Raw genomic sequence first — 17,004 nt, 5'->3', positions numbered from 1 at the left:
GGGCTGCTTCTAGAAGCTGGAAAAGGCAGTGAAGCTGATATCCCTCCCAGAGCCTCCAGAAGGACCCAGCTCTGCTGCTACATTGATTTTAGCCCCATATGACTTGTTTCAGATTTCTGGCCTCCAGAATACATTTTTGTAGGTTGAAGCCACAGTTGTAGTAATTTGTTACGGCAGCCACAAGAAAGGAATATATTGCCTTTTGTAGTTCTTTTAGAACTTGGAGTTCCTGTCATGGTGCAGAGGTTAATGAATCCAACTAGGAACCATGAGGTTCCGGGTTCCATCCCTGCCCTTGCTCTGTGGGTTAACGATTCGGTGTTGCTGTGAACTGTGGTGTAGGTTGCAGACACGGCTCAGATCCCCCAGTTGTTGTGGCTCTGGCGTAGGCAGGCAGCTACAGCTCTGATTAGACCCATAGCCTGGGAACCTCCATATGCCGTGGGAGCAGCCCAAGAAATGGCAAAAAGACAAAAAAAAAAAAAAAAAATAGAACTTTAACCTTCTGTGCTCCTGCCTGGTGAAGTGTTTGGTGTATTCCCTTGACAAGCAAGTTAATTAACTCAGTTTTTTTTGGGGAAAAAAAGTCTCATGGTGATATAGGGGGTTAAGGATCTGGCATTGTCACTGCTAGGGCTTTGGTTTCTCCTGTAGCCCAGGTTTGCTCCCTGACCCAGAAACTTCTGCATGCTGGGAGCAGAGCTACAAAAGAAAAAAATTAAAAGAAAAACACCCAGGAATTCCCACTGTGGCTCAGCAGTAACAAACCTGAGTAGTATCTGTGAGGACGAGGGTTTGATACCTAGCCTCACTCGGGTTAAGAATCCAGCATTGCCGTGAGCTGTGGTGTACGTCGAAGACGTGGCTTGGATCTGGTGTTGCTGTGGTGTAGGCCAGCAGCTGCAGCTCTGATTTGACCCCTAGCCTGGGAACTTTCATGTGCTGCATGTGTGGCACTGAAAAGACCAAAAACAAAACAAAACCTCTGAAGGCATCTACTTTGAGGGCAGATATCATCTGCTCAGTCAGGTGTGTTTTAGGGAATTCCAAAACTAGTCTATAAAGTTAAGTCCTAATAATGGACAGGTATTAGTGGAAAGAAATCTCAGAAAAGTTAAGGAAGAGATGCTGCTTAACTGTACTCCCACCTCCTACCCTCTTGGTTGAGGGAAAGGCACCTTGCTGCATCCCAAGAAAAGTCCATCTCCTAAGAATGTCTGGAAGTTCCAAGGTTCATAGATGGCTGTCTTCTTTCTGTGTCTTCACATGGTGGAAAGGGCAAGGGAGCGCTTTGGGACTTCCCGCTGTGGTTCACTGGGTTAAGGATGTGGGGTAGGTCACAGCTGCTGCTGGGATTCGATCCCTGGCCCAGGAACTTCCAAATGACTTGGGTGCAGCTGAAAAGGAGAGCGATCTCATTTAAAAGGGCACTGATTCCGTTCATGAGGGCTGCACCCTCAGACCTACTCACCTCCCAAAGGCCCCCGCTGGGAGGATTTGGGCTTCATCATGAATGGGACAAGAGGTGGGAGTTCAGTCCGTAACAGCACCTTGGTTAAATACCTAGGGGTGTATTTGCAGGTCATACAGTAAATCTATGTTGAAATTTGTAGGAAACTGCAAAACTCCTGTCCAAAGTGGTTGTACCATATTGCTTTCCCATCCGTAACAAATGAGATTTTATGATGCTTTGCATCCTGGCCAGCCTTTGAAATTTCTGTTTTATCATTTTTAGCCATTCAGACAAGTGTAGAGAGGCTATGAAAATAATTATAGCCTCAGAGCTCCCTTGTGGTACAGCAGGTTAAGGATATGGCCTTGTCACTGCAGTGGCTTGGGTCACTGCTGTAGCATGGATTCCATCCTCTGCCTGGAACTTCTGCATGCTGTGGGTGCAGACAAAAAATAATAATAATTTTAGCCTCTAAACAAGCAGTACTTTTGGTAGTTTGTTATATCAGCTTAAGGTAATTTATGGGGCAGTGAGAAATGATGGCAAACATCTCAGGGGCTCTGACGCCAAATTCCACATCTGTGGCAGCTCAGCTCCTGCTCTACTCTGTGCTGGCCTCACTCCTGGGGCATTGCAGGCCTCATGGCAGAGGAAGAGAAAACAGGTGGACCCATGCAGAAGCTGCAAAAGCTCACCTTGCAGTAGCAAAACAAGTCCACACCAAGCCTGATGTCACCAGGGGAGAGGCAGCAAATATTCTCAGCCATACCTCCATTGTCTCAATTTTTTGGCCTGTCTGTAACATTTCCGTTGCTGGCCCCTGTCACCTCCCGGTCCCATCTCCCCCTTGGTCATTCTGTTCTTGTTCCAGCAGCCTCCCTGCTCTTCCTCAGACACACCACCCATGTTCTCGTGTCTGGGGCCTCTGTGATCCCTGTCTATCTGTGAGGATCCGCTTCCTCCAACATCTTCAGGCTCATGTCCTCACCTCCTGCAGTTCATCAAACATCACCCTCTCCGTGAGGCCTTCCCAACTTATCTATTTAAAATTGCAACCCCCTGGCCCCCACCCACATCATCCTTTTTCCCTGCTTTTTGTCTCTGCAAGGCATCAGCACCATCCGATTGATACACAGTGTGTTGTGCTTGTTTATATCTTCCCTGCTGGACTCTAAACACCTTGTTGCGTTTTCCGCTGTATCCCTGGCTGTTAGAATACTGCAACAGGTGCTCAGTGAATGTGTGTTGAACTAAAAGAGGTAGATGGAGGTGAGCCAGCATGAGGGAATGGCAGGCAACCTGCCTTGGGTGCATGTCTTTGCTGTTTCCTTTTTTTCCTTTTCTTTTTTTAGGGTTGCATCTGTGGCATATGGAAGTTCCCAGGTTCCCAGGGTCGAATTGGAGCTGCAGCTGCTGGTCTATGCCATAGCCACAGCAATGCAGGATCCAAGCCGTGGCTGTGACCTCCTCTGCAGCAGGCGGCACCACCAGATCCCTAACCCATTGAGCAAGGCCAGGGATCAAACCCACATCCTCATGGATCCTAGTTAGGTTAGTTACTACTGTGCCATGATGGGAACTCCCCTCTCTATGCTTTCTGATTCTAAAGTAATCCTTGCTCACTGAAAGCCAAAACTTGCAATGTTCCGAAAAACATGAAAATAAGAAATTGCATCTCGTCAGTCTCAGCAATCGTTATTTATATTTTGGAAAATGTCTTCCAGTTCATTCATTCAATCAACAAACAGTTGACGAGCATCTCACATGTCAGCATGTTGGTCCCTGTAGAGTCTAACTGGGAGTGTGACAGACGGTATGTCCAGCCTCATGGAACTGGCTAACTAGAAAGCAAGATGGGCATTTACCTAACCCACAAAAAAACGTCAGTGTGAACTTCAGTAGGAAGAAGAGTTGAAATAACAGCAGAGCTGTCAGAAGAGGAGGCATTAATCCAAGGCTGGGGAGCGAAGCCTGCTCCACACAGGGAGTGGTATGTGCGGATGTGGTGGGGAAAGTAGGAGCTTCGGGGAGGAAGAGGTGAGAGTGGGGCGATGAGGTAGGTAGAGCCTGAGACCTCAGACTGTGTTAGGGGAGCAATCAGGGCGGAGACCCAAGCAGCAAGCACCCATGGGGAAAAGGGAAAGAAGGTAGGAGGGAAGCCAGGCATGGTGACGATGTGGCCAAGAGAGAAAAGAGAGGGAAGAGAGACCCCTCCACTGTGTCGAATACTGAGGAGGGGCAGGAGGCCGCAGGTGGAATCCTCTTGTGGGCAAGAGTTGGAGAAGTGGCTTCACTGAAGAAGAGGTGGGTGTGAGGTTCGAGGCTGCCTTTGCCAAATAAAAAAATCTGTTAAAGGCAGCACTTAACACCTCAAGAGATGAATGGGTTGAGACTGTGTAACCAGGAAGAAAATAGGAAATATTTTTTAAGTGTAGGATGTCTAGTATTAGAGTGACCACAGGAATTCTACTGCATCATTTCTGGTAAAATAGATTTAAGTTCTTTTTTTTTTTTTGCTTTTTTAGGGCTGCTCCCGAGGCTTATAAAGTTCCCAGCTGAGGGGTCAAATCAGAGCTGCAGCTGCCAGCCTACACCACAGCCACAGCAACATGGATCTGAGCCTCGTCTGTGACCTACACCATAGCTCAGAGCAACGCAGGATCCCTGACCCATTGAGCAAGGCCAGGGATGGGACCCACATCTTCATGGTAACTAGTCGGATTCATTTCCACTGCACCACAATGGGAACTCTGAACAATTTTTAAGTTGAAAAAATTTTAAGTGTTCAAATCAGTGTATTTTATTATTCTCACCAGGTTAGGCAGTCATCACCATTCTTTAATTCCAGCACATTTCATTAACCCTCCCCCAAAAGAAATGAATACCAATTAGCAGTCACTCCCTGTTTCCTCCTTCCAGCTCTGGGCAATCACTAATCTACTTTCTGTCTCTTTCCATTTCCTGCACATGTCATATACCTGGCACCATACAGCATGGGCTGCAACTTGCTTATTTCACTCAGCATAATGTTGTCAGGGTTCATCCATGTTGTAGCAAGTATCAGTATTTGGTTCCTTTTTATGACTGCATACTATTTCATCATTTGGGTATACCACATTTTGTTTATCCATTTCTCAGCCAATTGACATTTGGGTTGTTTCCACTTTTAGGCTCTTACACATATGGGTGCTATGATTGTTCATGCACAAGTTTTTGTATGACTGTATGTTTTCAGTATATATGCTATGGATATTGATACTTTGGAGTGGAATTGCTGGTTTACGAGGCAATTATATGTTTAATCTGTCAATGAAAATTCAATTAGCAACCAAAATAAAAAAAGTATTTTATTTGAACCAAATTGAGGGATTTTTTTTTTTTTTTTGGTCTTTTTGCCATTTCTAGGGCTACTCCTGTGGCATATGGAGGTTCCCAGGCTAGGGGTCGAATCGGAGCTGTAGCCACCAGCCCACACCAGAGCCACAGCAATGCAGGATCCGAGCCATGTCTGCCACCTACACCACAGCTCACGCCAACGCTAGATGAACAAGGCCAGGGATTGAACCTGCAACCTCATGGTTCCTAGTCAGATTCGTTAACCACTGCGCCATGACGGGAACTCCCAGGGATTTTTTAAATGTAATTTTTATTTTATACTGAAGTATAGTTGCTTTACAATGCTGTGTTAGTTTCAGGTGTACAGCACAGGGATTCAGTTATATATATACACACAGCCACTCTTTTTCATATTATTTTACCATATGCATTATTACAGAATATTTTGTAGAGTTCCCTTTGCTATACACTAGGTTCTTGTTGATTATCTATTTTATTTTATTCTATTCTGTTTATTTTATTTATTTATTTTTTTGTCTTTTGTCTTTTAGGTCCTCACCCACATCCTACGGAGGTTCCCAGGCTAGGGGTCTAATCGGAGATGTAGCTGCTGGGCTACTCCAGAGCCACAGCAGCGCGGGATCCGAGCCGCGTCTGCAACCCACTCCACAGCTCACGGCAGCGCCGGATCCTTAACCCACTGAGCGAGGCCAGGGATCAAACCCTCAACCTCATGGTTCCTAGTCGGACTCGTTTCCGCTGCAACAAGACGGGAACTCCTATTTATTTTATTTTAATTTCCAAGCTGAAATCGTGGCAAGGCTGGATCCTTAACCCACTGTGCCAGGCCAGTGATAGAACCAGCATCTCAGTGCTCCCAGGACGCTGTGGATGCTGTTGTGCCACAGCAGGAACTAAGATTATCTATTTTATATACAATATTGTATATGTTTTAATCCCAAACTCCTAATTTTTTTTTTTTCGTCTTTTGTCTTTTCAGGGCCGCACCCAGGCCACATGGAGGTTCCCAGGCTAGGGGTCAAATCGGAGCTACAGGGGTCGAACCGGCAACCTCATGGCCTAGTCGGATTTCCACTGCACCAGGACAGGAACTCCCCAACCTCCTCCTTTATCCATCTCCCCAGTTGAGGATTATAATATGGAGACTCTCAGAAAGCTCTGAGAACTGTTCCATCTACTAAAAGTCAAAGGCACAGTCATACACATTTTCCAAAGGATCACTCATCGAAATGACACATTGACATTTTATTTAATTTCACCAAGGACGTGGTTCAGACAAGCATGTACAAAGTGAAGGGCAAGCCTCCTTGGCTTCCTTTGGGACATCCGCAGCACGGTATAACATGGTCCCATTAAAAATATGTACTGGAGGGAGTTCCCGTCTTGGCGCAGTGGTTAACGAATCCGACTAGGAACCATGAGGTTGCGGGTTTGATCCCTGCCCTTGCTCAGTGGGTTAATGATCCGGCGTTGGCGTGAGCTGTGGTGTAGGTTGCAGACGCGGCTCGGATCCGGCGTTGCTGTGGCCCCTGCGTAGGCTTGGCGGCTACAGCTCCGATTCGACCCCTAGCCTGGGAACCTCCATATGCCGTGGGAGCGGCCCAAGAAATGGCAAAAAGACAAAAAAAAAAAAAAAAAAAAGTACTGGAGTGCCTGTCGTGGCTCAGCGGAAACGAATCCTAGTAGGAACCATGAGGTTAAGGATCCGGCGTTGTTGCTGTGGCTGTGGTGTAGGCCGGGGGCTGCAGCGGCTGTGGTGTAGGCCGGGGGCTGCAGCTCCGATTCGACCCCTCGCTTGGGAACCTCCATATGCCGCGGGGGCGGCGGTAAAAAGAACAAAATACAACAAAAAAAGTATTGGAGCCCCTCCCCCCCCAAAAGTGAAGGACAAACCTCCTAGACCCCCACCCCGCCCCGAGCCCCGCCTCAGACCCCTGCCCGGAGCCCCGCCCCGGACCCCGCCCCGAGCCCCGCCCCCGGCGCTCCCGGAAGAGCGCAGCCCGGCGACGCGCGGTGGTGGACCTGGTGGCGCCGGGCGAGTGAGTTTCCTTCAGGGGCTTCTCGGGCGGCGAGCGGGGACTAGGCCTGGCCGCGGGGTGCGTCGGGGAGTGCAGGGCGCTGGAAGCTTCGGGGCGGCCGCTTCCGGGCTGGGCGAGAGCGGGTGGGCGAGGATGACGGCAGGGTCTCGGGCAGGCCGGGGGCGCAGGTACATCTTTGCCCAAGTGCGTGGACCCCCTACTCTGACCTCCTGTGAGGTGCGTGGATCCCCCATTCTGTCCTCCTGTTAGTTGCGTGGATCCCCCAGTCTCTCCTACTGTGAGGTACGCGGAGCCCTATGCTGCCCTCCTGTGAGGTGCGGGCCCCCCAATCTCCCCTCGTCACTGTGAGGCTCAGACCCCCGTATCCCTCTCCTTTATCTTTTCTCTTCCTTTCTCTTCCGGCATGAGCGGGTCCCCCTTCTTTCTCCCTCCCTTTGGGCGCGACTCCCAACCTCCTCAGGAACAGGTCCTGGCCGTCCTCACCTGCTCAGGTGCGCACCCCCCTCCTCCGTGCGCAGGTGCACCCGCCCTCCCCTCTCCTCTCCTCCCCGATGCCAAGCTTGGGCCTGGACATCCTCTTCCGTTCCCTTGTCCCACTCCCAGGGATGTTTCCCCCTCTTTCCCAGCTTCCTGTACAACAACCCTGTTCCTGCCCCCCCCCCCCCATTTCCCCTAACAAAGATCGGGTCTGCTAGGCCCACTGCGAACTTTCCTTCACCCCCAGACCCCGGCCATGCACTGAACTATCCTTCCCCACAGGCCGCTAATACCTTGAAACTGCCTTCCACCCTCACCACCCCCAGCCCCTGAGACAGACACCTCCGACCCTGGGGGCCTCAGCGGAAGCTCTTCAGTCCTTCTTCTGCCCGCATTCCTCAGCCCACCTTGGTGTTTCTCTCATCTCTGCCTGAAAATCCCATGACTGTACCTTCAAAATATTTCCAGAATTCAGCCACTTCACCACCCCTCTCCCTCTAAGGGCACCTCCTCCCTGCTCCTCTGACCTCCCACCAGGAGCTCCCCAGTAGGAGCCTGTCAGGTCATGCGTCGCTTCATGTCCCATCTCTGTTCCAAGTCCCCCATGGCTTCCCTGGTTTCACAACAGCCAGAATCCTCCAGAGGCTGGGACTGCTGGTCACCAGCTCTTTGCTGCAGGACTACAGGTGAAAATCAGAGCCCTGCCTCCTTTCTTAGGCAGTGTGCTCCCTGAATCTGGTTCGTTTCTGAGTTATAGACAGTGGGTGGAGATTGAGGCCACCAGGGCCACCAGCCCTAGCTCCAAAAAGTGACCCAGATCTGTGTGCTTTCTGAGTTGGCAGTAGTGTTTGATAGTGAGAGATTTTGCATTTTATCCTTTGCGTCTTCCCTACTAGGGTGCCATCTCCAGTGGGTGGAGGTCTGCCTCCACCTAGTGGCTGTGGCGTGCATCTGTTACTGAATCGGCCCTGCTTTGCACATAATAGGTGTTCAGTAAAACGTTTGCTCAGTGAGGGATTTCCCATTGTGGCTCAGTGGAAACAAAGCAGACTAGCATCCATGAGGAAGTGGGTTCGATCCCTGGCCTTGCTCATTGGGTTGAGGATCTGATCTTGCCTTGAGCTGTGGTGTAAGTCACAGATGCGGCCCAGATCCTGAGTTGCTAAGGCTATGGTGTAGGCTCGTAGCTACAGCTCCTATTTGACCCCTAGCCTGGAAACTTCCATATGCCATGGGTGCGGCCCTAAAAGAAAAAAAATATTTGCTCAGTGAGTGAAAAAGGACCATCCCTGTGTGGACCACAGGAAGGAGCTGACCCTTGACCAAGAGACTTGAGGTTATAGAGGGTGTGTGTGTAATGCATCTAGAAAACCCTCATCTGTTGTCCAACTAGGAACCATGAGGTTGCGGGTTTGATCCCTGACCTTGCTCGGTGGGTTAAGGATCCGGTGTTGCTGTGAGCTGTGGTATAGGTTGCAGATGCAACTCAGATCTGGTGTTGCTGTGGCATAGGCCGGTGGCTACAGCTCTGGTTTGACCGCTGGCCTGGAAACTTCCACATGCCTTGGGTACGACCCTAAAAAACAAAAATAAATAAATAAATAAATAAAATAACTCCTGAGATTCATCCATTTGTGGAAACTAGAACTTTCAAGGAAGAGATGACGGTTAATGACAGGTATGGGAGCAAAAGATGGCAATGCAGTCCCTTTCATGTTGCTGGATATTAAGTAGCATCTGGTTCCTTTCTTGCAGTTTGTCTCACCTGTTGAATCTTTAATGTAAAATTGGATATTCTTGTAAAGTGGAGGAAAGCAAACACAGAAGTGTGCACAGGCTCTTAACAAGGCCGTTAAACAGGAAGGAATTATTGACCTCATGGGGCTACAGGAATAGACATAACAACACCTCCATGTTTAGTATCGTGTGTATGCATGTGTGCGCACTTTGGGAAAATGCTGTGCCTCACGGTCGGGCAGACATTCATGTTGATGGCAGTTCCTTGGCTGCTTACAAGTCCTATACAGGAAACCTAGTACCAGCTAAAGAAAAATTGTACGGAGTTTCATGAAACAGTGGACCAGACCATGTGAGTGTTAGGGTCATGGTTAGGGGCACATCTTTTGTCAGAACCTAGTCACACTCGGGTTTCTCCTGGGATTGTGATCTGAGGGGAAGTACCGACTCTCTCTGTGCCTTGGTTCGTCACTCGTGAAATGTGGACAAGCCCTGCCTCGTTAGGAGTGTGCATATTGCCTGGGACGCAGCAGGGTTCGGTGCGGGTGTCAATTAGCTGTTCCTGTGTCCACCCGTTGCTATTACTGCACCTCCTCTTGTTTTTTTTGTTCTGTTCTGTTTTTGTTTTAGGGCCACACCTGTGGCACACAGAAGTTCCCAGGCTAGGAGTCGAATCGGAGCTACAACTGCCAGCCTGTGCCACAGCAACTCGGGTTCCAAGCCGAGTCTGCAACCCACACCCTAGCTCACGGCAACGCCGGATCCTTAACCTACTGAGCGAGGCCAGGGACTGAACCTGCAACCTCATGGTTCCTAGTCAGGTTCGTAACCACTGAGCCACGATGGGAACTCCCTGTACCGCCTCTTGTTATTGCTGCTCTTGCCTTTGGCGTTTTTGTGGTTGATGATGTGGTTGATGTTCTGATGGGCTGGAGGTCCCCCAGAGGAGCTGCCCGAGCGAGGCCTCGCCTCTCCGGGATGTGGGTGATGGCAGCTGAGGATGACCCACAGCGTGTGTGGATGCGGACCTGAGCGGAGGTGGGGCGCCAGGCACCGAGAAGACCAGCTCTCGGGCAGGTGCAGCCCAGCGTAGTGGCACATGCTGAGACGAGAAGGAAGATGTGGCCCAGTGCTCCCTCCGCCATGGTCCACGTCCATCCCACAGCAGTCGGGAGAGCCTGGTCCTGTCCGGGCCTTATGCCACAGTGTCTCCTCCTCACCCACGGCTCCTGCCCCAGCTGAACCCAAGTCAGCTACGTGCTGCTCCCGGGGGACTGAGCCACCATGTCCAGAGCAAGACTTCTGGTGAGGTGTGGCCTCCCTGGAGGTCCCATGAAGAATGATATGTGCTCCACGTGATCAAGTTGCCTGGGGGGCCCCGTGGCAGGGTCATGACCAGGGCCCCAGTTGGATTCTTATGCTGGAGGAGCAGCAATCTTGGGTCTGAACTTCCTCCCAGGGGAGCTGGGGCCCCAGTGTGGGCACTTCTCTCCCAGATGTGTAACTGGACTCCGAGATCCTCAGAGTCAGCTGTGCCTACTAGACTAGCGAGCACAGGTCATCCTGGGGGCTGAGGCTGCTCCACCTGGTGCTGCTTCCTACCACGGGCAGGGTAAGAACACAGAGATGGTGAGGAGCAGAGATGGGCGTGTGGCCTTATAGAGACAGACAGGGTGGAGAGCTGGCATTTCCCTGGCACCCAGGGTCGGGCTGCACTTATGCTATGAGATGCCCAATAGATGGCCGGCAGAGCCTCCTGTATCGCTAAGGCTCACTCTGCTGTGTTCCTGCCATTTGTCATCTGAGAGCTTTCACATGCCTGTGTCTGGGTTTGTAGTTCTCTGCTTGGAACCAAATATTTTTACTTTAGTTGAAAACGCAGTCCATGAAAGTGGTAAAGAATTAAAAAGCAGGAAAGCAGGAGTTCCAGCCATGGAACTGACTGGGTTAAGAATGTGAATGCAGTGGCTCCGGTTGCTGTGGAGGTGCAGGTTCAATCCCTGGCCCAGCGCAGTGTGTTAAAGGATCCACCATTGCTGCAGCTGCAGCGTAGGTCTTGCACAGCGCAGGTAGGATTCATTCCCTGGCCTAGGAACTCCCACAGGTCACGTGTGCGGCCATAAACAGACGAAAAAAAAAAAGAGCCTCTGCCTCACATGAGGCCCCTCCTCGGACACCACAGTTGCTGACATGTTGTGTATCCTTCTAGAGACATTTAATGGGGATGGGGAAAGGGTGATTTCTGGAAACACATTGTGTTCTGCCGTGATTGTTCTCGTTGCTGTGTCTTCTGGAAGCCACTGTGTGTGTGCACGTGTGCCCGCCCGTCTTTAACGGCTGGGAGAGGTTCTGGGCTGTTGAACACGTTGTGCTGAGAGGCAGCACGCCGGGCAGATGCGTGGGACCTCTGTACACTGCCCCCACTCCCAAACGCTGCCCGGTTTTCGTCTGGTCGTTCCTGAGTTATATCCTTTACAGCAAGCTGACGCATATAAAGTCTTCTCCTGAGTTCTAGAGAATTCTCTAGCCTGAGGGGCGGGTGGTTGTAGTCAGCTGAGCAGAAATGTGCACAGCCCACAGCAGGCATCTGAAGTGAAAACAGTCTTGTGGCACCGGGCCCTTGACCTGTGGAGTCTTCTAGAATTCTAAGCAGTTAGTCTCAGAATTGAATCGTTGAACACCTTTCGAGTTAGAGAATTCATTAGCGTTGGAAAAAAAAGAACTACGTATATTGTGTCAGAAAAAAGACGCCCAACATCCTTGGGGGGTGGGAATGAACCTCAACATAAACTTCACATCTTGTACAAAAATTACCTCAAGGGAGTTCTTTGGAGGAAGAGTTCCTTAGTCCCTTGTGGCTAAGCGGTAATGAACCCAACTAGTAACCATGAGGATGCAGGTTCAGTCCCTGGCCTCACTCAGTGGGTTAAGTATTGGGCGTTGCTGTGAGCTGTGGTGTAGGCTGCAAATGCAGCTTGGATCCTGCATTGCTGTGGCTGTGGTGTAAGCTGGCAGCTGCAGCTCTGATTTGACCCCTAGCCTGGGAACTTCCATATGCCACAGGTGTGGCCCTAAAAAAAAAAAGAAAAGAAAAAAGTTAACTTAAAATCGATGATTGGAGTTCCCGTCATGACTCAGAGGTTAACGAATCCAACTAGGAACCATGGGGTTGCGAGTTCGATCCTTGGCCTTGCTCAGTGGGTTAGGGATCCGGCATTGCTCTGAGCTATGGTTCAGGTTGCAGACTCGGCTTGGATCCCGCATTGCTGTGGCTGTGGTGTAGGCCGGTGGCTACAGCTCCGATTCGACCCCTAGCCTGAGAACCTCCATATGTCGAGGGAGCGGCCCTAGAAAAGGCAACAACAAAAAATTGATGATTGACTTATATATATATTTTAAATTGTACACTTACATGTTAAAAACATGGGAACTCACTCCTGGCTCAGCGGGTTAAGAATCCAGTGTTGTCACTGCTGTGGCACTGGTTGTAGCTATGGCACCGGTTTGATCCCTGGCCCAGGGAACTTCAGTATTCCATGGGTGCGGCCACAAAAAGATTAAAAAATAAAAAGTAAAACTGGAAATCTTCAGGACTTATAAAGAAAGAGGTGTTTTTGGTTTTTGTTTCTTGGGCTGCACCAGCGGCATATGGGGTCAAATCAGAGCTGCAGCTGCCAGCCCACGCCACAGCCCCAGCCCCAGCCACACAGGATCCAAGCCATATTTGCAACCTATACCACAGCTCACAGCAACACTGATCCTTAAGTCAATGAGCGAGGCCAGGGATCAAACCTTCATCCTCGTGGATACCAGTCGGGTTCGTAACCGTCTGCACTACAACGAGAACTCCTAGAAAAGAGTTCTTAAACTTGACACAAAAAGCATGATCCACGAAATGGAATATTGATAAATGGGGCATCATGTTAAGTTTAAACTGTTTGTTCTAAAGGCCCTCACAAGGAAAAACAAAGACAAGCTACAGACCAGGAGAAAACGTTTGGAAACCGTATATCTGTCAGAGAACTCATACTTAAAATACATAACGATCTCTCAAAAACTAGCAGTTTTTAAAAAACTAGAATATGGGCAAAATACATGAACAGATATTTCACTGAAGAAGATATACGAGTAGCAACTAAACCTGAAAATATGCTCAACATTATTAGCTGTTAGGGAAAGGCAAGTTAGAAGCGCAATAATATACTATCACACATTTATCAGAATGGCTCAGATAAAAAACGCTAACGTTGGAGTTCCCATCGTGGCGCAGTGGTTAACGAATCTGACGAGGAACCATGAGGTTGCAGGTTCGGTCCCTGCCCTTGCTCAGTGGGTTAACGATTCGGTGTTGCTGTGAGCTGTGGTGTAGGTTGCAGACGCGGCTCGGATCTGGCGTTGCTGTGGCTCTGGTGTAGGCCGGTGGCTACAGCTCCGATTAGACCCCTAGCCTGGGAACCTCCATATGCCGCGGGAGCGGCCCAAAGAAATAGCAAAAAGATTTAAAAAAAAAAAAAAAAAAAAAAAAAAAAAACCAAAAAAAAAACGCTAACGCCAAACATTGGTAAGGCTGTGGAGAAACGACTTCATGCTCGCTTGCTGGTGGGAATGTACGATGGTGCAACCACTCCGGAAAAGAGTGCTAGTTTCTTACAGTGGTTAACATGCGCTTACCAGGTACTTCAGCAGTTGTTCTCTTGGGCATTTAGCCCAGAAAAACGAACGGTTAGGACATTTCACACCAAAACTTTGACGCAGATGTTTATAGCAGCCTCATTTGTAATAGCAAATATTGGAGACGACCCAAGTGTCCTTCAGTGGGTGAATGTTTGAACAAACTGGTATATCCTTAGTATGAAATACTGCTTTGCAATAAAAGGAGATGAACTGAATGGATCTCAAAGAAATTATATTCAGTGGAAAAAAGCCAATCTTAAAAGTCAACATACTCTGTTGATTCTGTTTATGTGACCTTTTGGAAAATACAGAACTACAGCCAAGGAAAACAGATCAGTGGTTTCCAGGGTTATGGGTGGAGGACAGCAGGTCAGCAGGAAGGAGTTTTTTATGCAATGGATCTATTTATTGTTCTTATTGTGTTGGTGTTTATACAAGTTAAAATTCATGAAATTCATAAAATTCATGTTTTTAACCCCAAAAATGGAGCGTTGTTGTGAATAAATATGTAAGGAGTTCCCGCTGTGACTCAGTGATAACAAACCTGATTAGTACCCATGAGGACATGGGTTTGATCCCTGGCCTCAGTCAGTGGGTTAAGGATCTGGAGTTACCATGAGCTGTGGTGTAGGTCACTGCAGATGGAGTTCAGATCTGGCATTGCTGTGGTGTAGGCCTGCAGCTACAGCTCCAATTTGACCCCCAAGCCTGGAAACCTCAATATGCTACAGGTGTGGCCATAAAAAGACACACACACACACACACACACACACACACACACACACACAAGTGTTCAAGGGAGTGCCCTGGTGGCCTAATGGGTTAAGGATCCAGCGTTGTCACTGCTGTGGCTGGGGTTCGATCCCTGACCCAGGAACTTTTGTAGGCCAAGGGTGCAGCCAAGAAAAACAAACAAAAATGTTCAGGGAGGAGTTCCCACCATGGCTCAGTGGTTAACGAACCCGACTAGGAACCATGAGGTTTCGGGTTTCATCCCTGGCCTTGCTCAGTGGGTTAAGGATCCGGCGTTGCCGTGAACTGTGGTGTAGGTTGCAGACACGGCTTGGATCCCACGTTGCTGTGGCTGTGGCGTAGTCTGGTGGCTATGGCTCCGATTAGACCCCTAACCTGGGAACCTCCATATGCCGCAGGTGCGGCCCTAGAAAAGACAAAAAGACAAAAAAAAAAAAATGTTCAGGGAAACATTTATTTATTTATTGGCCATGCCCGCAGTTCCTGGGCCAGGGATCCAACCGTCGCCAGAGCAGTGACCCAAGCTACAGCAGTGACAATGCCGGATCCTTAACCTACTAGGCCACCCAGGCATCTCCCAGGGAAACGTTTTAAAAAATTACACTTGATCTTAGCCAAAAGGCCGAGAAGCGATACGTTTTAAAAAATTAACTCACACAATTAGATCCTGCTGTATAGTGACTAGAACTATATCTAGTCACCTGTGATGGAACATGATGGAGAATAATGTGAGAAAAAGAATGTATATATATATGTATGACTGGGTCACTTTGCTCTACAGCAGAAATTGACAGAACATTGTAAATCAACTATAATAAAAATAAAAATCTTGAAAAAAGAAAATAAAAAATAATAAAATCAGCTCACAGAAGATGACAGCCTCATAAACTGCCACTTAGAAACTTCTGGAATGGGGAATTCCCATCGTGGTGCAGCAGAAATAAATCTGACTAGTATCCATGAGGATGTGATTCCATCCCTGGCCTCATTCTGTCAGAGATCCAGCGTTGCCATGAGCTGTGGCGTAGACTGCAGACGCGCTTGGCTCCCACGTAGCTGTGGCTGTGGCGTAGGGCGGCAGCTGTAGCTCCGATTCCACCTGTAGCTTGGGAACTACCATATGCTACAGGTGCGGCCCTAAAAAGCAAATAAAGTAAAATAAAACAATATAAAATAAAAACCAGAAAATTCTGGAATGGGAAGCAGTCTCCTGGCCCTGTCTACTGAGGATGCCTCTTTTGGGTTTCAGAGCACATCACTTACCACAGATGCTCCTCTTACATTTTCCTCCACTTTAGCGACTCCTGGAACCCCCAGCAGGGGTAGTCTTCGAATTCTGTCAGTTCCCTGCACATGCAGAGCCTCCTTTTTTGCCCCCACATCCCTGTCTCTGGGTGTCGTGTCCCCATCTCTATTTCTAGGGCTGCGGGTCTCTGTCGTCTCCTTGTTTCTGCTTCTCATCTTCCCTGCCTTCATCTTTAGGTCTTCTTTGCCAGGGACTCTGTCTTCCTCATTCTAGGTCTGTCTATTTCTGTCTGCCTCTGTCTGGCTCTCTCTCCACATAGGAGCTTCCCAGTCTCTGGATCTCCCCTTCTCTGAGTCCGACTTCGCCCCTTTGGCCGTCTCCATCTGTCAGTCTCCTTGTGTCTGTCCTCTGTATCTCGCTGTCTCTGGGATTCTGGGCTTCCTGGTCTCGCCATCGTTGGTGTGCGCGTCCTTTTGCGGGGTGGGGTGTCCTCACTTTTCCTTGCCACCTCTGCTCTGCGTTGCCCTCCTTCCTCCCCTGGTCCCTCGGCTCTTCTTGTTTACGTCGTTGCCATGGCATCAAGGACGGCTCAGGCGCCTGGAGGAAGGAGCGAGGGTCTCGCGAGGATAGCTCGGCCTTTAATTGGTTGTCCTCTCTGTCGTCGCGCCTTCGGCCCGCCCCCTTTTCCCCGCTGCCTTCTGGGAGTCGCGGGCTCCGCGCGCTCGCGCAGTCTGTCCCTACGCCTTGGGGCCGGAGGGTTTAACGATCTGACCCGCTGGCGCACGCGTCCGCGTTCGGAGGTGACGGGAGGGGCGGGGCAGGGGTCGGCCCTCGTCGGGGAGAGGCCAGGCATCACTTCCCGTGTGCCGTCGATGGGGAAGGGTCACGAGGCCCTAGATGTGTGTCCTGGGAGGGGGCTCGAGGGCTGAGTGTGCCCCTCATGGGCGCCCAGGTGGGAGCGGGGAGGCCCTGTGTTCGGGAGCAAGGGCCGTGCTTAGCCGTCCTGAGCAGCATCCTGGAATGGAGGTTGTCTCTGCCCTTGGGTCGCCCTGCCTTTCCCCCCAGTCACCCGCGTGGATTCGGTTTGAATGAGGTGCCTGCCTCTGCTCTGGGACCTCCTGGGTGGGCGAGGGAAACCCAGTCGTGGCAGGGCAAGGATGGCTCAGACGGCAGGGGGCTGTGGGGGCCGCTGAGAATTGTTTTTAAACCTTTATAAGAAACTTTCAAATGTATAGAAAAGGTCATAGAACTTCTGCATACCCTTTGTT

At 49.8% G+C, this 17,004-nt stretch overlaps 2 protein-coding genes across 2 annotated transcripts in view; one reads left to right on the top strand and one right to left on the bottom strand.

Moving 5' to 3' along the window:
• LOC110261339 (zinc finger protein 444) overlaps positions 1-17,004 on the bottom strand; it is a 996,914-nt gene that overhangs the window by 345,520 nt on the left and 634,390 nt on the right. The gene's annotated exons all lie outside the window — the stretch shown is intronic.
• Positions 6,092-17,004, top strand: part of LOC110261340 (uncharacterized) — a 70,924-nt gene continuing 60,011 nt past the window's right edge. Inside the window, exons 1-2 of the mRNA XM_084965690.1 lie at positions 6,092-6,146; positions 6,711-6,849. Of these exons, the coding sequence (XP_084821816.1) occupies positions 6,092-6,146; positions 6,711-6,849 (194 nt within the window). The remainder of the gene's footprint in view (positions 6,147-6,710; positions 6,850-17,004) is intronic.

Source organism: Sus scrofa, chromosome 6 (genome assembly GCF_054392235.1).
Source record: "Sus scrofa isolate SSC_HxYL_T2T_F1_AM1 chromosome 6, Sscrofa_HxYL_maternal_Yorkshire_Landrace_v2.0, whole genome shotgun sequence".
Classification (NCBI taxonomy): Eukaryota; Metazoa; Chordata; class Mammalia; order Artiodactyla; family Suidae; genus Sus; species Sus scrofa.
The sequence above is the reverse complement of the archived record's forward strand: the minus strand, read 5'-3'. Positions and strand labels throughout refer to the sequence as shown.